This window comes from Pararge aegeria, chromosome Z (genome assembly GCF_905163445.1).
Source record: "Pararge aegeria chromosome Z, ilParAegt1.1, whole genome shotgun sequence".
Lineage (NCBI taxonomy): Eukaryota > Metazoa > Arthropoda > Insecta > Lepidoptera > Nymphalidae > Pararge > Pararge aegeria.
In genome coordinates, this window is record NC_053208.1 from 23,190,175 (window position 1) to 23,218,062 (window position 27,888).

The following is a 27,888-nucleotide window of genomic DNA, read 5'->3' on the forward strand; positions in this document are numbered from 1 at the left end:
ATCAGAAATTAGAAGATCCATAGAAAAGGCCAACTAGCGAAGCTAAAAAGACAATGGGCGAGGCATCTATGAGCCTGATAAGAAAGCTCAGAGTCATTCAGTGGACATGCAGAGATACCGATGCTTGGGATATCTATAAGCGATGGAATCAGAAATTAGAAGATCCATGGAAAAGGCCAACTAGCGAAGCTAAAGAGACAATGGGCGAGGCACCTATGAGCCTGATAAGATAGCTCAGAATCATTCAGTGGACATGCAGAGATACTCATGCTTGGGATATCTATAAGTGATGGAATCAGAAATTAGAAGATCCATAGAAAAGGCCAACTAGCGAAGCTAAAGAGACAATGGGCGAGGCACCTATGAGCCTGATGAGAAAGCTCAGAGTCATTCAGTGGACATGCACAGATACTCATGCTTGGGATATCTATAAGTGATGGAATCAGAAATTAGAAGATCCATAGAAAAGGCCAACTAGCGAAGCTAAAGTGACAATGGGCGAGGCACCTATGAGCCTGATAAGAAAGCTCAGAGTCATTCAGTGGACATGCAGAGATACTCATGCTTGGGATATCTATAGGTGATGGAATCAGAAATGAGAAAATCCGTAGAAAAAGCCAACTAGCGAAGCTAAAGTGACAATGGGCGAGGCACCTATGAGCCTGTTAAGAAAGCTCAGAATCATTCAGTGGACATGCAGAGATACTCATGCTTGGGATATCTATACGTGATGGAATCAGAAATGAGAATATTCATGGAAAAAGCAGACTAGCGAAGCTAGTGACAATGGGCGATGCACCTATAGCCTGATAAGAATGCTCAGAGTCATTCAGTGGGAATGCAGAGATACTCACGCTTGGGATATCTATACTAGGGATAGTAGTCTTGAAAATTTGGATTTTTTTTTAATGAATAAAAGTCTCCCATGCATGGTTTATAATTGAAAACAGATATTGTTGTTTTTAATTTTAGTTTTAAAAAACTTCGAAAAACGCAAGTAGTCTCTTGTCTATTTAAATCTAACTAGAAATTAGCTTTACTATAACAGATAATAATGTGTGAATGAGGCTTTTCCAATTATAAGTATGTACACCTAAGTTGTAACAGTACTATGCTGTAACTTATAATTTGATTATATTGTATTCTTCTTCTAAGTTGTAAATGAGAAATGTATAAATGATTCAATAAAGTGAAATGGCTGTTTTATTTTGAACCTTAAACTAGGTAAAATATTTGACAAGCAACCTTCTCAAGCATCACACACATGCAAGACGTTGCACCTGCGCATAAGAATGTGCCTAAATTTTATAATGTAAGTCGAGCTTGTCCATGAGCGATCTGCCTATTCAATAGCGTCTTAGCTTTAAAAGTGCAATTTTACTTCATCGTCATTTAATAACACACTATCGTAGTAACGGCCCACTAAAGGGCACGGGTCTGCTCACTGAATAAGAGAGGTTTACACCGTAATTCACCAGGCTTGCTAAGTGCAGATTGGTAGACTTCACACGCCTTTGAGAACGTTATAGAGAACCCTCAGGCGTGCAGGCTGCCTCACGATGTTTTCGTCCACCGTTAAAGCAATTTATATTTAAATTGCTAAAATATAAATTATATGCAAAACGCATGCAAACGATGCTCGTGTGGTAAAGGATTGTACTGCAAAAGGTGAAATAAAAGCCACTATACGTCAAAAAAAAAATTTAATAATTATTAACATGATATAGATAATATTATATTAATTTTTGTACAACGATTTTGTACCGAGGCGACAGTTTAAACAACCGCCCAATATACATAGGTCTCTGTTTGTACACGCACTTTAAACTTGAAGATAAACTATTATGTTCAAATGAAAAAATCTTGGAATTGCGCACGACGACCGATTAAAGACTAATCGTTTTTCCAAAGACAAAGATTACTTATTTTGGTATTGATAACCAAAAAATATAAATAGGTACTTAATATACGCAGAGATTTTCGAAGTTCAGGCGATACAGAATTGTTTATGAAAATAATTTAAATTTTGTAGTTCTATTTATTGAATATAAATGCGAAACTCACTTCGAATATAAATAAAAATACATGAATCATATATTATTAGACAAATATAATATTTTAGCGATTCTTTGTTACTGTCATCATGCTTATTGTAGGAAAATATGCTGAATGGTATGAAGCCTCTTCAAGAAACACTACTAAAATGGAGTGGTTTTAATGCTAATGGTTATTATTCTTATTTTCCCTTAAATATGGTTTTAAATCCGCTATTTCTATATTGAAGTTAAGTTAAATAGGTTGAAAGCCTTTGATCAATGATTGGTACCTACCTTCTAAAATAAGCAGAAGACAGACGCACCACTCAAGTGGTCACACACACAAATACCTATTAACGATTGTTAGTACGAAATGAAAAAAAAAGTTCTATAACGTTTACAACTTCAGGTGAGCAAGAGCCTAAGAAAATTAAGGCAAGCGACTAGAGTCTTGGCTTGGTGGATCGCAGTGACTAATCGTAACTTCTGGTAACTTGTTTTATCAATAAATATAAATTAATAAAAGTGTGAATAAAAATTATATATTTATTGTAAAAAAAAACACCATGCCCCACGCATGGTATCAATAGTTATAAATATTTTATTGACAGATATGAGTAGAGTGATTATCATTTTGATAATATCTTAAAAAAACACCCCACGCTTTTTTTTAAATAATTTTTTTTTTTATTCACACTATTATTATTATTGAAATTTTTAACACTATTCTTAATTTAAATTTATTAAAATGTATGTTCTATTTTTTAGTTCGGTTTTCTATAAAAAGCGTGTTTTTTAGTTTTTTTCAAACTATTTTTTATTATTTTCTACTTTTTAGTTTGATTTATTTTAAACTGTTATTTGATCTAATCTACTATCAATTCCGTGATAACTCAAGTAACTGTAATTATTTTCCAAATTATTAATGTGTACGTCAAGAGCCCTATTACCCGCTCAGGAATCTATATTAAGACGTAACTACCATAACAGTCCCTACGCGGTTGCTGCTAAGCTGAGTGCCCGATCAGAGTGTCTCTCGAAATGCAAGTTCCAATTATTATTTAAAACAGCGCATTAAAAAGTAACAGCTAACGCCCTCTACCATCTAGTAGCTTAATGTTTTCTGTGGAATTAGTATTTTACCTTAGATTTCGCTGTTAGGTACGCGAACGCCATCTGTTGGTAACGCCATAGGTTTTTTACATTTGGGTCTAGATGGCGCTGTAGTAATTGTAATTAATAGTTTGAAAAAACTAAAAAAAAATATTTTTTATATTGAAAATTGGAATAATCTTCTCAAAATAGTGTATTGTCATCGGTCCTCGATATGTCTACAAAGTTTGAACGACATCTGACCGTTTAAAGTGGGTCAAAATAGCGTCCAAAGAAGTCGGTTACAAACATACAAACATAAATACAAACATACATACATACAAACATAGAGGTGAAGCTAATAAAAGCGTGTTAAAAAGAACATTATCATTCATGTGCGTTTCCTAATAAACGCCGCACGCAGTCAATAAAAAAGTAGGTTATTCGAGTAGCAATTTTCCTTCAATATTTTTTGTTCACAAAAAAATAAGCGATTCCGATTTTTTTATTTTTAAAATTTCCATGAAAATGAAAAAGTGGTAAATATAAATTAATATAACATGCGGAGTACCTCTTGATCGGGACCTTTCAACATTAAGTAACATATCAATTCATTTAAAGGAAATTGTATACAATTTTACAATAAATTACCGGTTTCTATCTCAAGGAGGTCTCTAAAAAAGTTCAAAGTTTGTATTATGCAAAAGCTTAATACAAACGACAAAGTAGCTTAGGCTTAGCTCTAACCAGGTTGCTTCTTAAATATTTTCAAATGACAATGTGAGATGGTGATAACAAAAAGAACCCCCGGCTAAGTTTATTGTGGGCTTCTGCTTAGACCATGGCGCGTGTGGAATCCACGTAGCTTTAGTTTTATGTTTACGAATGTAGTTATCGCCATTACTACTCACTACTACGTACACATCAAAAGTGCTATCTATGTACCTATTTGAATAAAGAAATATTTGACCTTGACTAAGTGAATTTTAAAACTTCCTACAAAATGTTAATTACTACCACAATAAATACTTCTTTCATATACTTAGTTTATTTGTATATATTGTGTTATTCTGTGGCGTGCAGTTCATACAGGCATAAAAACTCTGCCTACCCTAATATTTTTTTATAACTCTTAAATGCAATGGGTTTTTCCATTTTATGGCATCTTGCTTCTTTATGCATACCCTGGTCAAAAGCCCTGTGCACGCCACTGGTGTTACTAGGTCTGGCTGTTTTAATGTTAGCAGTAAGCGAACTGGTTTTGATAAAGTCTTGTATGCAACTGTGGAAACGTTTCTAGATCATTCCTTATATTTAAGAGAGAAGTTCCTTATTATGAGAACTTTAAAGAAGCGCAAGTTGTTAATTTTCTTGGCATTACTTTAGACTACACCCTTTCCTGGAAAATACATGTTGAAATACAGTATGTATATCTCCTTAGGCGCCTATCCAAAACAGTAGGTGAAGAGACTGCTCTCATGGCATATCATGCATTCGTGTTCTCATCATTAAAATATGGGTTGGTCATATGGGGCAACTCGGTGGACATACAGCGTTTATTTATTGGACAGAAGAAGTGTGTAAGGGCGGTTTGTGGAGCCAGTCCGTTAGATTCTTGTCAGCCTCTATTTAAAAAATTTAAAATTCTCCCACTGCCATGCTTGTACATTTATGAGATAAGCTTATTTGTTCGAAAAAATATGACAGATATTTTTACAAAGAAAAGCCAGGTGGTAAATTTCAATACCAGGTATCCTAACAGACATCTAAACAAACTCTTACTTCCCGTTTCAAGAACTGCTTCTTATCGCAAAAATTGTTATTGTATGTCTATTATAAAAAATATATTAAATTAAATAAATTTGTACGGAAAACTCAGAGATTGTTAAAAGCTCATAAACAATCTTCTAAGGCCTTAGGACCTATAAAAGAGCGTTTAGATTTATTAAAAGATATAAAAATGTATCAAACTAAGTTAGAAGATAATAGGTTAAGATATGAATCCAACACGCAGGTTTTAGAATCGCAGATAGCCAGGTTGCAAACTTCTCTACGTACTCTGGCAACTCAATATGACATATTATATCAAAAGAGAATGATGTCTGCATACACACAAACTGTGGATGTTATTACAACAGAGACAGCATATAATAATTCTGTTCATATGAACTCCTATGGTACTTATGGAGGTAAAGACAAAGACAGCCATCCACAGTCTGTGTCACCAGCATTTCCACCCTCAAAATCGAGGAAGGTGTGTGACGGATCCAAAGTCTTGACAAAAAATCTTACTAACAGTTCCTTTTCCCAGACAAAAACAACTAAAGACACACAGTTTTGAACACCTGTTTACCTAACTCTGATTTAAAGTCTATTGTTTCATGTATGTATAAAAATAGAGATAGGTATGATTGTAGAACTAATTTAATATTATTAATTGGAAATAGAAGGAATATTAACAAAATAGAATTGATAAAACTTTATAATTTTTTAGATTCCCTAAATGTTAATAGTTTTGTTATGTATACATTCCCATATTGTGAAAATTTGCCACACCAAGAAAATACCTGCAGATATAATTTAAATATGACTCTGTACAATTTATGTACATATAATAATAAAATTAAGGTTATTGACTTTAGCAAGTGTGCTAATGCTTATTATAATTTGTACAAAGATAGGTATCACCTATCAAATTATTTTAAACGACAGATAGCTGTTTCGCTATCATATTTTTTTACAATATCAGCCAAGAACTTGTTTTACACGGGGTCGCTCAACAACCGATGCTGGTGTTGAGTTAGTAAAAAATATATTTGAAGCCTGGGAGAAGTCACGGGACGCACTTGGCGTCTTCTGTGACTTGTCCAAGGCTTTCGATTGTGTACAACATGAAACATTAATCAGGAAACTACACCACTATGGAATCGGGGCATAGCTCTAGATTTAATGATTTCCTATCTTAATGATAGAATTCAAAAAGTTGACGTGAACGGAAAGCGGTCTAACGGGTCATTTGTGCAAATTGGTGTCCCCCAGGGATCTATATTAGGACCCTTCCTATTCCTCATTTACATGAATGACCTTCCTTACCTAGCTGAGGACAATCACGGGATAGTATTGTTTGCTGATGATACATCATTGATGTTTAAAATTAAACGTCGTGAAAAAAATCTTGACGATGTAAACATATGTCTCGCTAAAGTAGTACAATGGTTTGAGGCTAATAACTTAGCTCTTAACGGAAAAAAAACGAAGAGTATTAAATTCACACTACCGAATGTTAAACAAGTAAAAACCATTGTACAACTTAATAATGAGGAGTTGGATTTGGTGGATACGACAATCTTTTTAGGAATAACTTTAGATGCTAAGCTTCAATGGGGCCCACATATAAATAATTTAGCGAACAGACTTAGTTCTGCAGCATACGCGGCAAAAAAGATTCGTCATATGACAAACATAGAAACTGCTAGGCTTGTTTATTTTAGTTATTTTCACAGCATTATGTCCTATGGCATTTTATTATGGGGTAATGCTGCTGATATAGATTCTATTTTCGTCCTGCAGAAAAGGGCTGTTCGTGCGATACATAAAATGGGCCCAAGAGAGTCATTAAGGGATAAATTTAAAGAAGTTAAAATAATGACGGTGCATAGTCAGTACATATATGAAAATTTAATTTATGTCCATAAAAATATATCAAAATTTAAAAAGAAAATGCACTGTAACAATATTAATATTAGAAGCAAAAATAAACTCGTTGTGCAGTTTACTAGGCTACACAAAATTGCAAATTCATTCAAGGGCAATTGTATATTATTTTATAACAAATTACCAAATGAAATCTTTGAGTTGTCTCTCAATAAGTTCAAAGTTTATATAAAACGTAAGCTTACAGAAAAATCCTATTATAACATTAAGGATTATTTAAACGATAAAAAAGCTTGGGTGTGAATTGCTCTAGCTTCATAGCTTAATTTAAATTTACTGGAAGATGGTGATAACAAAAAAATAAATTTACCCGGCTAAGTTTGTTGTGGGCTCTTCTTAGACCAGGGCGCGTTAGGAACCCTCGTAGCATTAGATTTAAGTTGGCGAACGAAGTTATCACCATCCCGTTACAATTATGTAAACAATTATGTATGAACGCTTCATAAGTGCCTGTGATAGGCCTACATGAATAAAGAAATTTTGAATTTGAATTTGAATTTTATTAAAATATACAACAATTTGCCTGATCAATTGAAAAAATTACCTTTTAATGCGTTCAAGAGAAAACTGCATAAATAGCTAGTTAGTAAGTGTTTTTACTTCTGTAAGTGATTTTTTTTAATAAGTAGACTTTTATTTAATTTATTGAATGAAATTTTATACTAATTTATATTTTATAATGATTTTACTATTTGACATAAAATTTCACTGACATATTAATACCGAATATATTACATTAAATATGCATTTTATATATTTTTTATGATTTGTGTTGAATTCTTATTAATAAATTTATTTAATAATGAATTTGTTATCATATGAAAATCTGTCATATTTTGCTACAGTTCATAAACAAAATAAACTAAGCTTAATAAACTAAAACATAACTAAAATATTAATTGTAATCATATAGCCTTAATGAAATTAATTGTAATTAATCTTATTCTGAATGCTATTAATTATTTTTAAGTTAAGATTTGCATGCCCTTAAATGAGCTAAACATTTTTCTGTATAATTTTTTGTAACGTCTATAATTTGACATGTTTTTTTCAAATAAATGATTATTATTATGATTTCCGAGTACTGAAGGTTCTAGGTAAGCGTGTTCTCATTCTGTATCGTCATACCCTAGCACATAACACTATTTAATTACGTCTGTAAAGTTCAGACCTTATCATCATCATCATCACTACAGTCCACCCACTACAGTCCTCTAACAATAAGAGGGGTTAAGGCCGTAGTCCACCAAGCTGGTCCAATGCGGATTGGTTGTCTCCACACACCTTTGAGAACATAATGTAGATCTCTCAGGCATGCAGGTTTCCTCACAACGTTTTCCTTCATCGTTGATGCAAGTGATATTTTAATTACTTAAAACGCACATAACTTTAGTTAAATGTGCGTGCTGGGATTCGAACTCGGTCCCCGGAAAGTGAAGTCGAGCTCCTACCTAACGCGCTATCACCGCTTCAATACTCAGAGCTCATGCCGCCGGGAAAATAAAAACTCATTTCTAAAATAAGTACAAAAATATTTATTATTTAAATAACTCAACAGCTTAGTAGTAAAGTTTTATTGCTTATTATTGCACTAATTTAAAAATAGTATTTTTAAATAAAGTCTCAAAAGTCAGAGATGTTTTTATTGGGTCTGCTTGGAAGTGCTATCGTGAATTTAAAAGGTATTAATTATTAATCTGAGTTGAAAACCATAAAAAATATGTTTTTTGTTACACGCATTCAACCTTAATTTTAAAATATAAGTATATTACCTGACCTTAATTTTAAAGACCTCACTTTCATGGGATTCTAAGTATCCAAACTCTGAGCTCCATTTTTGCGTTTCTTATACGCCAACTTTAGATCCAATTCTTTATACGGCACATAATGGTGCATTATTTCGAATTAATTTCCGAAGAATCTATCAATTTACCTTTAGTTGAATCAGTCTTAATAAAGTATAGTCATTTAACTTGACGGCTTGACGGCTGATTGGCCAGTGACCGTACTTTCTGAGTCCAAGCCTGTGGGTTCGATTCCCACTAATGGAAAATGTTTGTGTGATGTACATTAATGTTTTCCAGTGTCTGGGTGTTTTCCTATATATTATAAGTCGCCATCTTCATCATCATATCTACCCATTACCGGCCCAGTACGAGAGAAGAGTTTAAGCCCGCAGGTTTTATCAGGTTTCATCGTGATGTTTTCCTTTACCGTTGAAGTAAGTGATATTTTAATTACTTAAAACGCTTTGAAGAGTTACAGGGCTTGCTGGAATTGGAACCAAAAACCATGTCTACTTTTATTGAGCATCAATACAATTGCCATCGTTGATCAATTGCCCTCAATAGCGTAGTTATAGGTCATTGGTCACTGATATCAATCACTGCGTCTCACGGAGCCATAGTGATTGATTGAATATACCAAAAACTAGTCGTGAGTTCTATTCACAAGACAAGACATCTATCACCCATTATTACCGTAAATGCCCAGAACTTTATTATTGATATAAATGAATAATCGAGATCCTGCGCTCAAACATTTTCTACAAATTCGACAAAAATATAAAGCATCTGGGCTAAATCTTAGAAAACTCGTGGACGGACAAAGAATGAACTGCGTCTTAGTTTTTTCATCATACGGCAAATACTTAGTTCCCTTACTTGGGTACCGTAGTATCAGCATCTTGTCAAACTTCTATAGTTTTAAGGTATTGAAACACTCATAGGAGTAAAAAGGACTTAATATTCTTTATTCAAATCTCCATTTCAAGCAAAGATCACCTAGCATCTTAAATCAACCTAAATCCGCGCCAACCCCCTTAAGGCATTATGATCGTCCATTGTCGCTGTCGGAGTTCCATGGCCCCTGGAAGAATTACGACCATCACATTATCGCTTTTAAATTTCTGTGGTAACCCCCTGGAAGAATTACGACCATCACATTATAGTTGTCAAAGTTCCATGCTAACCCCCGGGAAGAATTATGACCATCACATTATCGCTGACAAATTTATTTTGTTACCCCCTGGAAGAATTACGATCATCACATTATCGCTGCCCAAGTTAAATGTTAAACCTCTGGAAGAATTACGACCATTACATTATCGCTGTCAAAGTAACATGCTAACCCCTTAAAGTACTGAACGCTCAATTTGGTCGCAAAGGCAACCATCCCGTTGGTGAACGGTTGTACAGACTAGTGTTTCTGGCTTTCCTCAGAAAGACAATTACTACAGTGAATCGATAAATCACGCAAGCATATAACTGTTAAAACAAGGCGAGTACTACATAGACAACTCGAACTTTTTATTCCTGTCCGTCCCCCTGTGGGTCCAGAACAGGGGGACAGAATGAAATAATCCCTATTTTTATGTTCCGCTCATCATTAGCCATAAAACGAGTTTAACAATTTCGCACTGTATTTGATTTTGTGACAATCGTGCGTGTATCCGTATGGGCAACAAAGTCCATGTCCATCTGAGTTAAAGTCTGCTTTCCACGTCAAGAATTTCAAAGGGAAGACTTCGCGTGCCTCAGTTCGAAGGTAGCAGCAAGAGACAGATGGTCAGACCCGAATTTATGGTTGGGCAGTTGACCAAGAACTTTACATTCCGTGACGGTAGGTAAACGGAGACGTTCCACAAGCTTCAAAGAGTTGCCACCACTGGAACAAAGAATTATGGTAATGTAGATTCTCACTAGTCTTTTTTTTATTTGAGAGAATTTAGTATAGACTAATTATCATCAATTCCACCGATTGACGTCCACTGCTGGACATAGGTCTTTTGTAAGTCCACGGCCATCTTCGTCTTTCGTCGGTAATTTAACTGTGTAACTTGGTACACTTCGATTTTTAAATATTCCTGCTGGAACAGGAATCCTACTTTCCTAGAATAAAGTCTCCTATGTCCAGGATGTTAGCAAGCGCTTTAACAAGCTTCGCCAACATCGTTGCAATAGTTGAGCCGAATATAAACAGACACACACTTTCGCATTTATAATACTAGTATGGTTGCTCCTAAAACCAAATGCTTGATTGCTCTTGAGTAAAAGTTAAATATTTCATTATTCAAATAGACCCATAGATGGCACTTTTGATGCGTATAACATAATACATATGATAGAGGGATGTTGGGGATGTTGGGGATGCGTAAGATTGAAACTAAAGCTACGAGGTTTCCAAGCGCGCCGTGGTCTAAGAAGAAGCGCTCAACAAACTAATATAAAGCAGCCTAATTAGAGAAATATTGCTATGGCAATAACGGCAATAATTTAATAATTTAATTAATAATGATGGGCATAAAATGTCTTCTTTATACATGAAATTGGGCTTATTGTTTTGGTTTTGGAATTCATTTTCGCAAACCACATACTTGGTTAAGTGTTTCAATTTGCGACGTCAAAATGTTTTTACCCAAGCTATCGATTCGAAAGTCCTTTTTCTTTTACTTTCTAACGCGTAACGTCTTTTTTTAAATAAATAGAAAACAAAACACAAACTGAACTGCAGAAATTTTTTTTTTGACTAGTGTCGTGTTGTCACTTGGTGGTAAGTGAAGCTGCAGTCTAGGAAGGTACGGGCTAACCTGTTAGGGAGTATGGCAGTCATACCCCTAATCGGTTTCTACGCGACATCGCACCGGAACACTAACTAGCCTTAGCCAAAGCCTCCCTCCTGACAAAAATATCGAGAGTATGTTTAAAAAATTAACTCATCAGATTCACCTACCCAAAATAAATATAGTCCACAGTGACCCAGTAATTTTGGAAAGTGGTAGCTTCTGAGTGGCCGTTCTTTTTCTTTCTGTGGTACACGGACTTCAAATTCAAGGAATGCGCTAAGACATTGCCGTTGAACAATTCCTTATGTTGTTGCGTATCTATATTCACGTCATCCGGGCCGGCCGTGTAATCTGAATTGTGAATCTGAAACGTATTATTAAAAGATAAAGTTGATTTTATTTGAATTGTCTTCTAATGTTCACAACATTTTTGTTACTTTTTAGTGTAGTTTATAATCAAATTGTAACAAACTTAATAAAGATAATCGCTTTTTAATTATTTTCGCTTATATTATTTTATCATACAGTGATAAAAATATTGTTAACATTATAAGACAGGTAAGAAAAAACTAAGTGTTAGTGGTGTATCATTATAAGAGGAGAGTGCAATGTTATCGAGGATGTTTATCACATTTTGATGGAATGTGTCCGAAGCGAATTAGAAACACGCTCGTTCAGGGCTCACTTTAATCTTGATTTGCGGGAACTGGGGGTATGTAACACTGTTTTGGCGCATTCATTATCTAAGGAGGCCAGAAAACTTTATTACATATATAAAGTGTCCATTAAGCATAGGAAGTAATGAATATCCTTTAAGTAGCTCCGATGAGGGTGGCATGTTCAGAATTCAACAAACCCTCCATAAAGAAAAATTAGTTCTGTTTGTTCAGTCCGTGGCGCAGAACAGCAGAGATGTAACTGTGGTAAGCTGCCAGAACTATGTGAGGTAATGCTACTTAACGTAATCTATATAAAACATATACATGACTAATTATTTTTTTACAAATCATGTCTCACGTGACCTTTCCAGTTTAAAGTGTTATTAAGTAGTAAACCTAAAAACTTAATGTATATACTTATAGCTCCATCTATTGGAATACCGTTATTATTGATATTAAGATGAGACAATGCAAAATTTAATATATTTAATTTTATATATTTAACCGCAGAGGGGCAGAGTTATTGATATATAATAGGAACAAATACGGTCAAAGAATGCTTCCCCGCGGTACACTATAGCGGTAACATTTGTAGACCGATTTATACGCAACCTCTGTGACATCGTTATTAATAACGTCTGTTTGTGATCAATAAGATATGATTGTTAAGCACGTGGATAAAAGAGCGACCACATTTTCGAATTAATAATATTAGTTAGGATTAGTGGGGATAATCAATGGGATAATATAAATATAATAAAAAATAAAACCTTTATCATACTAAAATCGGTGGCGATTCCTTTCTTCCTGTTCAAATACACGGACAGATGCTGGCACTTATCCGTGACACCGATCTTTTTCCAGTCAGAGTTATCTCTGAACGGAAGCGCGCTGAAAGGCATGCCAACGAAGCAATCAACCAACAAGACAAAGAAAAAAATAGCAAAAAAACAATGTCTGTTTTGCATTCAGTCGCGGGTTATAAATTTGCAACTTTTCTACAAGTTCCGTTCTCGTCAAAGTAATAGTCAAAGGGGACGTCGTCTGTCACTTTAATTTTTTGTTTAATAATTTATTCAAATCCAGCTGCCCCCTTTAACGATAGATAACGGGCACGACGGGACTATTTTTAAATAATTTTTATTCAAATCCCGCTGGCTCCGTTAACAAACAGACATAACGCGGACAACAGGACTATTTTTAATAATTTTATTTAAATCCCGGGGTCAACGGGGTCTATAGGACAACATTCTCGTCGTTGGTCAACCTACCAAAGCGGCAATGTGTTAAATCACATTTACTAACTCATAAAAAAATAATTATCATTTGAAAAAAATAAATGAAAATAATATTAGGGTATGAAAAATCATCTGCGTCCTATTCTCACACCTACTGAATATACACACAAAATTTCAAAATTTCAAGGTCAAGCCGTTTCGGAGGAGTTTTGTTACAAACGCTATGACACGAGAATTTCATATATTAGATTGTAAAAATGTTTATGTTTGATAAGAGCACCTGCTGAGTTTCTAGCCGACTTTTGTCTATAGAATCTAGGGTAAACTATACACTGTATTAGCACTGTAAGATGACCTTTGATACACAAGTAGTTAATTATCATAGGATAATTACTTAACTTAGAAGATTATTAATTTTACGTCTATTTATATACATAATCTTAAATTAAATGATGCAACAATTTGAAGAATCTATTGTTTATTACCACCAAATTAAATTTAACTTAAATATAGGGCAACGTACAATGATTGGCACATAGTTATTGGGAGCATCTATTTAGTACAATCATTGGCATCATTCTTTTTTTAAATATTTTGTCAACATTTTAAATAAATCTTCATGTTTAATTTCTTTTGCAACATAATTCATAATGTAGATTTTAACTTATCTTTATTTCTTGTACAAGCTGTTTCCCGCGGTTTCACCCGCGTCAAGTAATATGCATAGGTTGTAACGTAATGTTATATCGGCCACCTCTTAAAGTAGCTCTTGAGTCGTAACTATGAATACTTAAATCATATAATACATATTTTTTATGTATCTTGAAAGTTTTCTGAGCGCACGCCAATTCATGATAACTATAGTCCTTATTTAACCACTTCGGGATACATTATTGGAATTTCCTCAAATTTATTTGAATATAAATTATAGCCTAATTATGTTACTTCCTGATAATGAACTTTCTATTGTTATAGAAATTGTCAAAATCGGTACAGAAGTTTCAGAGCCTATTCGGTACAAACAAAAATCTTTCCTATTTATAATATTCTCTTTTTCCTGTGGTAAAAGTGGAGTGTGGAGTATCAATTGTCATGACTCTAACAATATTTTCTTTTTGTGTGTTTTGCAAGTTATAAATAAATTATAAAATACAAATAATTGTTATTTTGTTAAAAAAACAAAATTATTAATTTTATACGTCGAATCCTGAGCTGAAGCGGATATTTTACGTAAAAGTTAAACCTTTACCGTAAATTTTTAAATGCTTGTCAATATTAAGTAGCCGAATTGACAGACGTAAAGTAGTATTTCCACACTGCGTAATATTATCCCGCAAAATAAATAATATAATTAAATATTAAAAATCCTTATTATTCGGATTTCTAGTTTAGAGTGCCAATCATTGGGAGGTGCCAAAAATAGTATAGTTAACCCTGACTGAACCGCTAGGTTAGTGGGTTCTTGCCATCAAGTGACACCAATTTCAAGCGATTTCCTTTTCAGAAAATGTTCAGGAATACGTTTTCCAATACCACTATAAAACACGGGCTAGAAATATTTAGTACCTGACGAATCCTCTATCCAGTAAATCCACAACAGCACTATCGGGGGTAGAGTTAAAATCACCCGCCAAAATTATGGGCAGGTATTTCGATCTGAAAAAGAATGACATTCGCATTTGAAGTATTGTAGCTTTAAATCCGCAATTGATAATTAATCCACTTATCCAAGCTATTCAGATGACAGATTGAATTGAGTAGCCCTCTCCAAGCAGTGTGGTGACGGCAGATCAAAATGCAGTTATCACTACCGGTTGTGTATATATAGATTGTGGACTGTATTAAAGATTATGTATTGAAATTAAACTGATTGCTGGTTAACTAGGACCTTTGTTTTGTTACAAAGATTGTGGTAGATGCACTGAGACCGCCAATGAGTGAATGCTAGTGCCGGCTATGTAAGCCGCGCTCGCGTGCCGCCCCCCGCGGAGCTCGCAACCCGCGGACCGGTTACGATGCATACAAATGGGCATCGAATACTACCACTTCCCGGGTAGGTAGGTATCGTACGAGGCGACTAAAAGAATACAACGAAGAACGAACAGCGGCGTCCTTTGTGTTAATATCCATACCATCCACTGCGATGCGAAATTCTTAACCTACCAATGCATACATTTAAAAAATGTGTAAAAACGCATCTAGTACAGCGAGGTTACTATACATTTGCTGAATTCCTCAATGACAAGGTAGGTCGGAAGCAGCCAGCCTTACTCTCATCTCCCGCAAGATAGGAAAATGATTGTAAATGTTGATGTTGTAAAAGAGCAACTACTGAGTTTCTTGCCGGCCTTTCTCGGTAGAATCTGCTTTCCGAACCGGTGGTAGAGTCACTACAAATATACATACTTGACGTTTCCAAGTGCTTATAAAGTATGCCTACTTGAAAAAAATGAATTTGAATTTGATCACCAACCCGTCCGTCTGCCCAGCCTGCTGGTTTTGGGCAAAACCAGCTGTCAGAATCCAGCAGTGGGCTGTTTTAGGCTATTGATGATTACTTTCAATAGCCTAATACAGCCCACAATCAATAAGAGTAGCACCACCGAATTCAATCTGCCACCTAAAGATTTTTGCTTAGATGCTAGATAATATTAAATCGATTCTTGGATACGTTATAGTGACGATAGTTTATAACCATGCAATCAACACAAATAACATCTTCTCTTAATATATTGAATGAATGAATGCGTGAATACTTTTGTTGTAAACCAAAGAAAAAAATAGTCACAGAGTTAGAAACATAAAAAACATAGAGCAACAGGGTACAATTTGGTGGCCTTATCGCTACGTAGCGAATTCTTCCAGACCATAGATAAAACAATGAAAAAGGAAAACATAGATATGAGGTAGGTGGTGCAATAAATAAGATATAAACATTACACAAATATATATACTACAAATATACAATGTGTACATTATTTACTGTCTGCTGCCTTAGTTAGCTGTGAAACCGAAATGCTAATAGTTTTTGAGTAAAACACTGCTATATTATTCACTGAAAGAAATCAGACACAGCCCTAACATCACATGCGAAATTAAAATCTAGTGACTCGTCACTTAATTAGGTCGCGAAGTGTAGGTACTATGCACGTGTCGGTCTTTTATCATCAATAAGGTTGTTATAAGTAAACACCTAGAATGTTTTTGGGTCCTTTTCTATTTTTAGTGTATATAAATGATCTACCGTATGGTACATGCGACATTGTATTGTTTGCAGATGATACATCTCTAATTTTTAAGACTGATAGGAGTAAAGATAACTCTGACGAAGTAAACCGTGTTATGTCGCATGTGTCGCACTGGTTTACAGTTAACAACTTACTTTTAAATGCAAAAAAACAAAGTGTGTCGAATTTATCTTACCAAATGTAAAGAAAATTGATAAATATATAATAATAAATGGTGAATCACTAAAAATAGAGACTTCCACAGTTTTTCTGGGCGTGACCTTGGATAATAAGCTACAGTGGGGTGCCCATATAGATTCACTAGCGGGTAAACTAAGCTCGGCTGCCTACGCAGTCAGAAAAATTAGACAGATTACTGACGTTGAAATAGCTAGGCTAGTTTATTTTGCGTACTTTCATAGTGTTATGTCCTATGGAATCTTGTTATGGGGTAAAGCAGCTGATATCGAAACTATATTTATATTGCAGAAAAGAGCTGTACGGTCAATATATAAACTTAAATCACGCGAATCCCTCCGTGAGAAGTTTAAAGAAATAGGCATACTTACTGTAGCTTCACAATATATTTATAACAATATAGTATTTGTAAGACAACATATTAGTCTTTATAAACAAAAAGTGGACATAAACAGTCGACTTACAAGAAATGGTCATAAATTAGTGTCATCTGCATATCGTCTGCGTAAGGTACAGGGATCATTTGTGGGATTGAGTATACGCTTTTATAATATGATTCCTAAGGTGATTTTGGACTTGCCAATGCACAAGTTTAAAGAATTTGTTAAAACACATTTATTACAGCGAGGTTACTATACAATTGATGATTTTTTTAATGACAAGGTTGCTTGGAAGCATCCGGCTCCGCTTTCAGCTCTCACAAGATAGAAAAATGAATGTTAAAATGCAAAATGTAAATTGTTGATGTTGGAAAAGAGCAACTGCTGAGTTTCGTGCCGGCTTCTTCTCGGTAGAAGCTGCCTTCCGAACCGGTGGTAGAATCACTACAAACAGACAGACTTGACGTTTCAAAAGTGCTTATATTAGGCCTACTTGAAATAAATGAATTTTGAATTTTGAATTTTGAATTAGTTTGTATGGAAAAATAAATATGCTTCTTTTGATTTAATATTTTTACAGGGTGAATCCTTATGAAATATACTTATGCACCCGCCAACAGTATTACACATTATTTACAAGTTTTATTAATATATGAAAAAAAAAACATATTTTTGTTTTTTTTTCTGGGTGAATATCTGTATATTATAAGCATTTATGTATAATATTCATAAACACATTCATAAGTTACCTTAAGACCCATAACACAAACTAAGCTTACTTTGGGGTTAGATGGCGATGAGTTTATATACTTAATATGTTCCCATTATTTTTCAAATAAGTATGATAGGTCTATAAAGATTTTGTAACAAGGCCTCCGCTCCCCTCCTTGTAACAAGACATGCTCATCCGGCATCCCAAGCGTCATTATTAATGATCCTTCGTTGCCTTAGCGTGAAGGACATAAGCGTAGTCAGATCAATCGTAAATCACCAATTTTTTTGAATGTCATGCAAAATAATTTAAAATAATGCTTACTCTTTACCGTCGTTGATATAAGCGAATCTGTCAATCTCAGTCAGCAACAATTGTAATTGGGCCAATCTGACATCAGTTCGGTTCGGGTTGTACAGGAGATGGGTCGTGGCCACGACAACGGGGGTTTCGGGCGAGCATTTTGGCGCCAACTTCACTATTAACCCAATGTTGTCACGGTTTAGAATTGGCATCTCGGGTTGATAAAACTCCACCTGAAATAATTGATATAATTTTTTACTGTCAATATGTTGAATGATTATAAGTTAAATAAATTATTAAATTATGATACTAAGTTAACTATAAATTATTAAATAAGGATATGACGGGGAAAATAGAGAAAAAGGCAGCAACCTTTCAATTTGGACCTAGAAACTGACAATTTAGTTTATAGGGAGATCTGAGTGTAACTTATTGGACACCATTGTAGGCGTCCAAAACCTCATTCGTCCACAGCTCCCTCCAAAAGTTTAACTAAAAAGGTCAGCGTTCAATCCGTGCAACCGTACTTTTTCCAGCGGGGGTTAAGGGAAATTTATTGATTCTTTCAAGAAAGTCCAGAAAAAATCTCTCATGAAGCCTTTAAGTTTTGTAAATTGTATTGAAATCAACCACGTTTTCCTATAATAAGTAATGTACTATATTTCTACAAGGCTATATTGAAAGGGTGTACTGGGACACCAACCTTAAAAATTCTTATGACTTTAAATAACATTTACACATATAAGTGTGCTCATAGGAACGTATATGTGTACTATTGTTTCTCTCAGACCAAGACTTTTTTCAGTTGCCATAGTAATCCGTGACCCCATTATAATATGTAAACATGATTGATGGCATGGTTGTCACTTCGTAATTTTGAGGACAGTTATATATATATCTTCTTCTAAGAAAAAAGTTATGTTTTTTATTTCATTGTTGTACCGACTCGGCTTAGAACTCCCTTACCAAACCGACGGGTAATAAATACATTTTTGTCAAATGGATTGCATTCGATATGTTGTTTATTGAATAAGTCCTAGTTGTGATTTCGCTGTATTTTAAATATAATTTCATTTTTTATGAGAAACCGTGATGGTTTGTCATTTAAAAATAAGGCAATTATTTAACATTGAAGATAAAAACGTAAATTTATTCTTTAAAATAAACTAAGTCTTGCTAATTTTTAAAAGAATCCGTAAATGTTTTGACTATAAGCCCCAACTCCTCTAGACAACATCAGTGCTGATTCTGTTATGGACAAACACCCTTATTATATAATGCTGTCCTATGCACACTTTATCCACTGGAAAAGGATAGCGCCACTTTTAGAACTGTCACTTTAGTTCAGAGAATAACCTACAACAGAATGTATACCAATATGTTATTCAGAGAAACCCTAAGATAAGGTTTCACAGTTTAATCTATGTGTGTTGATAGCATAAGGTTTTAGGTTGAGCCCACAGGTAAAATAACATGTCATTCCACTCAGCCTACTCTAATACATTTCGCACGAAGTTATTTATTACCCAGCCGTCGATCGCGTACATATTATACGTGTGTTTTGCGGTTCTCTCAGTATGCGCTTGCGACGTATTGCGTCCGGAAGTGCAGCATATTTCGAAAATAGTTTTTTCGTTTAGTAGTTTTCCTTTTGTGCATTCCTTTTTTTCTATTCCTTAGAACTCCTTTGAGTGGTTGTTTGAAGATGACAAGAAACTTTTTTCAAGAGTGTTATTTCTTACTGCGCAATAGTAAGTTCGGCATGCATTTTTTTATCTGATGTTTATGTAAAGTATATCGTCAGAGCGAATAAATGCCCGTTCTGATGCACCACTAGCATGTTTAATTATGAGGTACTGGGTTCGACTCCCAAATAATACAGTTTTAAATGTAACGAAAGAAAAATGTGCGATCTGAGAAGCCAGTGAGGGGCCTTTTGTTCAACTCGCTCAACTTTTAAATGTAATATGATGTTTTAAAATTGTTTTTATTTATAAGCGACTCGAAAAAGCGGAGAAAATATTCTCATCGCGTCACGTTGTTTTCTGACTATTGACAGACTTACTACTAAGGAGGTAGGATGAGGTAATCAATAAGGGTTCCTTTTTATATTAAACAGTGTTACCTCAGAACTCTATCATTTATGAACCGATTTAATTTTATTTTTTTTTAAGCCGTATATGTGGTCCCATTTTGATCAGGTCAAAACCTGTTAAAGGGGTCCTGGGGAAATCGGGGGAACTCAAAATATTATAGATACAATATAACGATTTGAGTATTTTTTTATTAACTAGAGCAATTGCTTTCAAAAAGCACCATTTGAAACTGACGTTAAAGACAATAACACTGGTTGCGAGGCGTTTATGGTATGTAGTTCGTAAGTAATTTATGCTAGTCACAATAAAACTGTTGATAGTGAAGTGTATATTTTGTAAAACGCCACCTAACAGTTGACACTTGGCTATTAGAACTTAGATAATTGCAAATTTAGCCTCTACAAAGCGTAAAAAATTGACAAAACAAAACCGACTCGGTTGTACTTTAAAAATTATTAAATTTATTGTATAACCTAGCATTTTAAAATTGAGAGCTACATTTGTATCTTAGGTGTATTAGTGACGGGATTGGGCACAAATTAATTTGTAGCGTTGGTTTATTATTGATATAATAGTATATAAACATTACGACAGTCAAAAAAACATCTTGTAATACGACTGAAAAGCATGCAAGCAGCAAGCAAGGAACTGTGTTCCAAAAAACGCAAGCCTAAAGGATTACTCTTTTATATATATGTTTAATATGTAGGTATGTCGTATGTATGTCATCAAAAACAAAACTCCATCAAAATAATGTTTAACATACTAATGTCCATTAAAATTTGGAGGTACTCTATGGCAAAAATTAATTAGGATTGGTTGCTTGCTTATAGGGAGTGAAGTAAGGCAAACAAAGAAACACACTTTCGCATTAGTAAGGAAGTGATTTGAATCACTTCCTTACTAATGCGAAAGTGTGTTTATAATATAATTAAATAAACTTGGCTAGTTTTAATTCGCAAAGCCAAACAAACAGATAAACAAACAAGAACTCCTAAATTTGTACTTTTACCTATTTCAAATTTCTCCCAATTATATATTTCTGTCTCTTTAATGTAGGTACAGACACGACTAGTCTACTATTAGTAGAATATTAAAGACATATTATTTATATGTATTATTAAAGTTTGTATAGAGATAGAATGAAATTTGATAAAGCTCGTTAAAGCTCGCCAATCCGCATCGAAGCAGAGTGGTGAGTTTATCCTATGAATCCCTCTCTCCTATGCAGCATATACTCAGAAAACACGAAGATGGTAACGCAAGCAAGCAAGATCTAGCGTACACACGCGTATAATAAATTGTAGGCAAGCAACTATTTGCTCATGCTAGACGGATACAAAAAATAGATTGATACACTTCACTGCAAACGAATTCGCTACAAACAACACGAATAAGGAAATATAATACTATCGCAAACATTGATATGCAAAGGCGGTTTTATTGCTTAAGCAAAATCATCCAGACATACTCGGGGAATGTAATTAAAGATTCTAAAGGGCAACAGCGCCATACTTAACACAGATTTATATAATTATATTAAAAATACTCATTAAATATACTACAAATAATATAATAAAATTCGGGCTGCCGTAGTTTCAATACAATTAATGAACTAAATTCAGGACGTTGTATGAATGTATACATAAAATATATTTTTACCTCTTGATAGGGATAGGTATTAAAATGTGTTGGATTCTGTATCGATAGTTAAACCGAAACATTTTTTATTAAGTTATTGTTCGTCTGTCTGTTCGCACTTCAAGTAAATATATATATATATAGGGGATACTCGGGGTTAATAAGAGTATTAACCCCGAGTATTAACAAGTAGTGAATATTCCTATTTGTTATCCCAAAAAACAATAGGGTTCCGGAATAGGGGGTGTTAAAGTCTTTGTAGTAAGGTAGTGAGTTTTATACAATTACCCCGTCAAACTTGGACCGATTTGAATTATTGTTTTTGTCACTAGAAATGCTATATTTAACATTGGTTTTGTTCCCATTTAAGTAAATATCTGGTATATATAATTGGGTTCAGACGGACAACACTCCTTATGGAAGAGCAGCAAACGCCTCACGTGAAAGATACTATATATATGTAAACACATTGATTGAAGCACCAACTGGTATTTTTCCAAAGTGAGTCCGAAGTCCTCTGAACAACTACGCGATCACCGGTTCGCCATTATACCACGCCGTTGGTCGGAGATTTTATTACTAAATTGACGGACGTTCTTATTTATAGATGATGGACCGCAGAAAGGGAAATACGTATTTGCATTACAATGCGAGATCTAAGTTCGAGAAGATTCTCTTGTAACATTGTGTGTTAGTTGAATAAAATAAAACATACTACCATTGCGATACAATCACTTAACATGGTTCAAACCCGGGGTCATTTACAATGCTTTTAAAATAACACAATGAGGAGTTATCTTTTTGTTGCACGTGGATATTGAAGGGGAATAATTTGCAATTTCACAAAAGGCATGTTATTTGCATAAGAATTGCTTTTATCGCAAATCGCAAGCAAGGAAGGCAACAAGGTTGATTTCAGATTAGACCGAATTCTTAAAATCACGTTTCCACATATTTATTTTACAAAATTGTATAGGATATCGTAATTTATTCACACATCCTAAAAGATATTTTTGAAGTATAAGTCACATGTTTCAGTTGTGTTTGGAAATTTTAAGAAATCCGTCAGGGGAGTGCCATTATTTATTCGTGTTCACATTTTGAATCGGCTCAAGGTCATGTATTCAGATAAGGCTCGGAGGTTACACAGTAGGTATATACGCACAGCGCGGCGAAGTCTGGATGGCGTCCATAGATCCAATAACCCTTACTACTGTATTACCTAATATTTCTGGGCATGCTTCGGAAAAACTAACCGATGACATTATAGTTTAAAAGATTCCATACATTTCCATTATAGTAGATTTAAATAGATTATCGTAATTTCGATCTAGTATCTACCACGTCTTTTTGCGCAACTGTGATGCTTAGAAATGTTTGTGTGATGAACATGAATGTTTTCAGTGTCTGGGTCTTTATTTGAATTTTATAAGAATTTATGTATATTAATTCAAAATTTATTCATCAGTAATCCTAGTATACAAGCTACGCTTACTTTGTGACTAGATTGCGATGTGTGTACTGTCAAACCTGGATAAGGGAGAGTTCAAGGGAGCACAATCTCATTCTCGCTTATAGAGGTTTCTCACTAACCCGAGTTTCTCGCTAATGCAGGTACATGGGTAGCGTTTCTCTCTTATAGAGGTACGCAGCAATAACAAGACATATATTCATGCACTATGTAATGTTGTTTTATTTAGAACTTATTTACATTTAATAAAATCCGTCAATTTCGTTTGGGTTTCTGTTTTTGTATTTTGAATGTTTTTCTCTAACTCATAAATTTTTCAAAACTCTAACTCATATTGTTTGCTCGACTGTCGCTAATAGAGGTATAGATAAGTAGCAGTCTCACTTACAGAGGTCCATGAGGGAAAAACGACTCTCTCTTACAAAGGTTTCTGTTTCTCGCTAATAGAGGTTTTGGGAGCTTAAAATGACGGGTCCTGGCTATTACTCTCACTTATAGAGTTTTCTCACTTATCCAGTTCTCACTTACCCAGGTTTTACTGTATTTATTATTATTATTATTTAGAATTGTTAACAGAAAATATCATTTACTGGCTGTACACCAAGCACCTTCACTTCACAAACCCGCGCGATTCTTATGTTTTCCTGGGACGCATATTATCTCTACTAAAAATTTCACCAAGATAGGTAATAAATGCAAAACTCCCTTGGAAACGTTTGCGCACAAACGTGCTTTGCCGTGCTAAAAATCTTATGTTTGTATAGAATTTTGCAATTTTATAGTGTTTAGTTTTAATGTGTATTGTGCAAAATTCTATCAAAATCGATGTAGTGTTCGAGACAAACAAATGTAACAATCAAAAAGCAGACACGTTTTTGAAATTAGTATAGGTAATTATAAAAAAACATTCGCTAGTTACCTGCGCTGCGTTATAAGCAAGTTGTACCTTCTTTCGTTTACATTGTATACGCGTATATTTTGGCGAGTAAGACTATTCTTTCGTTTTTTATAGGAACGGTCACGGTCTTGTGGCCCTAACGATCAGCGAATTTTATGTCATATTACAGCCTAGTACGGGGTATGCCCATTATATATTATAATCAGCAATGCGATTGATCAAATATTCTATCATCATCATCATATCAACCCGTTACCCGCCCACTACAGGGCACCGGTCGTAGTCCACCACGCTGGCCCAGTGCGGATTGGCGGACTAATATTCTGCCAAATATTCTATAAATAGATTTAAACAATGAACTACAAGAACTTACTCATTATCTTCTTGTCACTCACCGATTAAGTCGAACATTATCAGTCTGTGTGTGATACAACCTAAATTTATGGGGACGTTATCGGTCTTTCATTTATGAACCACATGAAAGTTAACTTTGTCTTTTTTTACAGGTTCGAGTCAGCAGCAAAAAGTAATCGATTGTGCTGCGTGAGCTCTAGATAAAATTGTATCTAGAGTCAGTTAATGGATGGGGCCCACTTTGGAAGTTTAAAGAAGAATTTAGTGTACGTCTGTTTCAGCTTTTATCACTAACAACGAATAGTAACCGTTAAGTTAAGAGAGAGGATACTAACATACGTAGTTCTAGTTATAGTTTTTAAAGTAATTGTTTCATTATGTACATCTCTAAAATGACTGTTTTGAATGAATGAATGAATGAATACACTTTTATTGTACACCACAGAGAAAATTTACAGAGATACAAATACAACAGCACAATAAGGTAGAACGTACAATTTGGCGGCCTTATCGCTAAATAGCGATCTCTTCCAGGCAACCAAAGGCATACAAGAAAATGTTATAAGAAATAAGTAGGTGGTACAACAAACAAAATTAAATATTAGGACTTAAAACTAAATTAACATAAAAAAATAAAATGTTTTGTTTAGGTGCAGTCCTTAAATATTGCAACTATTTATTTATTTATTTTATATATCTTAATATATATAAATCTCCTGTCACGATGTTTGTCCGCGATGGACGCCTAAACTACTTAACCGATTTTAAATTTAATTGGCACACCGTGAGCAGTCTGGTCCAACTTAAGAGATAGGATAGCTTAGATCTTTAATTATAGTTGCAATTTTATTTTATTGCAAATTATTTGTCTTTAATTAATTGACAGTCACATGTTATAAATATATATATATATACTACTATACTCATTTAAGGCTTAGCGATACTGAATACTTTAAAAACAAAATCAAACGCAGACGAAGTCGCGGGCCACAGCTAGTATATTATATAAACAAGGTTTACTATGAGCCACAAATATTTGAATAGATTAAGGTAAAAAGTCCAAATTTGGCCATGGTGTGGGTGAGTATCTGACACCTAACTAGTTCTAACTGTATTTAGGATATCACATATTCTACCGCGGACTAGTGGCATGAACAGGATTCATATTATAAATACTGCAATGTAATGTACTGATAAATTGCTACTAAATATAATAATGTATACTATGGTTTACATTATTGCAATTTTCTGTGGAATCTCTAGTTTTTTTTTCTGAAAAATTATATCCTATAGCCTTCCTCGTTAAATAGGCTCTCCGACACTGAAATTATTTTTAAAAAATTACCAGAAGTTCCTGACATTAGCGCTTTCAAGTAACCAACCAAACTATTCAGTTTTATATATTAGTTTAAGTTTATTGACCCCGCAATGTGCATTTCACAAACATTTTTGAAATATTTTACTTTGGTAGACGAATCTTATATGATTACGGAATCAATTCTTGACATATTGAACATACCTACGTTTATCTCAGAAGCTTTTAAAATTTGATTAGATAACAATTTGAAAATCAGTCATAGCCCAGTGGGTAAGAGTTACCTTTGGGGGGGGGGGGGGGGAAGGGGGTAAGTTCGAATCCCAGCACGCACCTCTAACTTTTCTGAGTTATGTGCGTTTTAAGTATTTAAATATCACTTGCTTCAACGGCGAAGGGAAACATTGTGAGGCAATGCATGCCTGAGAGTTCTCCATAATGTACTCATAGGTGTGTGGAGTCCACCAATCCACACTGGGCCAGCGTGTTGGACCACGGCCTTAACCCCTTCTCAAAGTGGGTAGAGACCCGTGCCATGCGTGATGATGCTGGTATTTCATGATTTATCTAGATAGGCTATAAACCGTTTTTTACTTCTTTTTATAAATGTCCGGTGAAGTCAATTTTCAGATAATGGATACTAGCGTTTTTAGCTAGGCTATTAAGGTATGATGGGACAGTGTTATGGGATAAGATTATTGCTACAATTGATTGGATCAACTGCGTCTATTATGTAATCTATAACTATGCATTTGCCCTCAGCGATATTTGCCAAGTAATAAATTTCAAGAGAACGTTCTTTGAGCATCCTAGAGCTAGCAAAAAGTTTTATTTTCTAATTCTACCCTTAATAACAGTACGGGGCAAGAAAGATAGTTAGTATAAAAGCCTATATTTTTCCAAATTATAAAGGTACATGAAACACGATGTTTATAATAAGAAAACTTGTTTCACAGTTTAGAAAATACACCACATTAGGGTTTAAAAATGAATACATTAATTTGATATTGGATAGAAGCAGGCGTAACTTTGCGGAAATCCATAATATATTATGAAAATTTAGCTTAATTTGCTATACTCCGCGAACAGCAGGAAAATCTGAGAATTACTCTTAACAATTATTCATTGTAAAGTCAACATCTCCTGAGGATGCTCCAGTTTCGAAACAAACGTGCGTAGAGGGTACATTGCTATACTCCTGCTGTTCGCGGAGTATAGCAAATTAAGCTTAATTTTCATAATACATTAATTTGATTTTACCGTTGCCTGTAGTTTGCTTTCTGGAGAAAGCAGTGTAATGTGTTCTGAAAAGATGTTATATCACGATGACCAGTGGCGTGCATAGAGGGTATGCGCAGGGTAGGCAGATGATATAAAATGAAGAAAATCACCAGTACGAGTTATAAATACTTAAGGGTGGGCTTTTTATAACTCTTACAATGCCTATCCTTAAGTTTTTTGTTACTTGTAATGAAGATTTTCTTCCTTTTTTATCATCTGCATACCCTGCGCATAACCTCTAAGCACGCCACTGACGATGCCTCAACGCGTATGATGTACGTTAGTTGAATTAGAAGGTCGATATATCTGCCAATGGCAGTCCAATGCTGGACTAAAGACCTTTCCTACAAAATCAGCTCGCTGGGCAGACGCGATCACAGTAGATAGTAGTAGCAAAGAGAACGCTGTTGCTCTTAGACCATAATTTTCCCTTAGTCGCCTCGTACTGACCCCGCGGGATGAGCACGGGTGGTGATTAAAGTATTCTAATCTGACGTCACAATATACTTACACTTATCTGATCTTTCATATCGAAAAGAGATTTCTTGAAGTAAATCGCACATCCATCTTGCCGCTCTCCGGTTTTCTGTTTAAAGACGCCGCAATAGCCCATCTCTTCGAATTTTTTATAGAAACTGTTCAAATGAGATACTTGGACTTCTTGCAGGCAAAAAATCTGGAACCATGTAAGTTTATGTCGTTAGTACAG

At 34.6% G+C, this 27,888-nt stretch overlaps 1 protein-coding gene across 5 annotated transcripts in view; it reads right to left on the minus strand.

Annotated features, from left to right (window-relative positions):
* Positions 1-8,268: 8,268 nt before the first annotated feature.
* The window catches only part of LOC120636391 (protein angel homolog 2), a 29,235-nt gene continuing 9,615 nt past the window's right edge, over positions 8,269-27,888 (minus strand). For all 5 annotated transcript variants that reach the window (XM_039907848.1, XM_039907851.1, XM_039907847.1 and 2 more), the window contains 6 exons: positions 27,691-27,855; positions 18,145-18,356; positions 14,870-14,959; positions 12,836-12,956; positions 11,574-11,770; positions 8,269-10,508 (listed from right to left, as the gene is read on the minus strand). In XM_039907848.1, the coding sequence (XP_039763782.1) occupies positions 10,355-10,508; positions 11,574-11,770; positions 12,836-12,956; positions 14,870-14,959; positions 18,145-18,356; positions 27,691-27,855 (939 nt within the window). In that variant the 3' untranslated portion in view covers positions 8,269-10,354. The remainder of the gene's footprint in view (positions 10,509-11,573; positions 11,771-12,835; positions 12,957-14,869; positions 14,960-18,144; positions 18,357-27,690; positions 27,856-27,888) is intronic.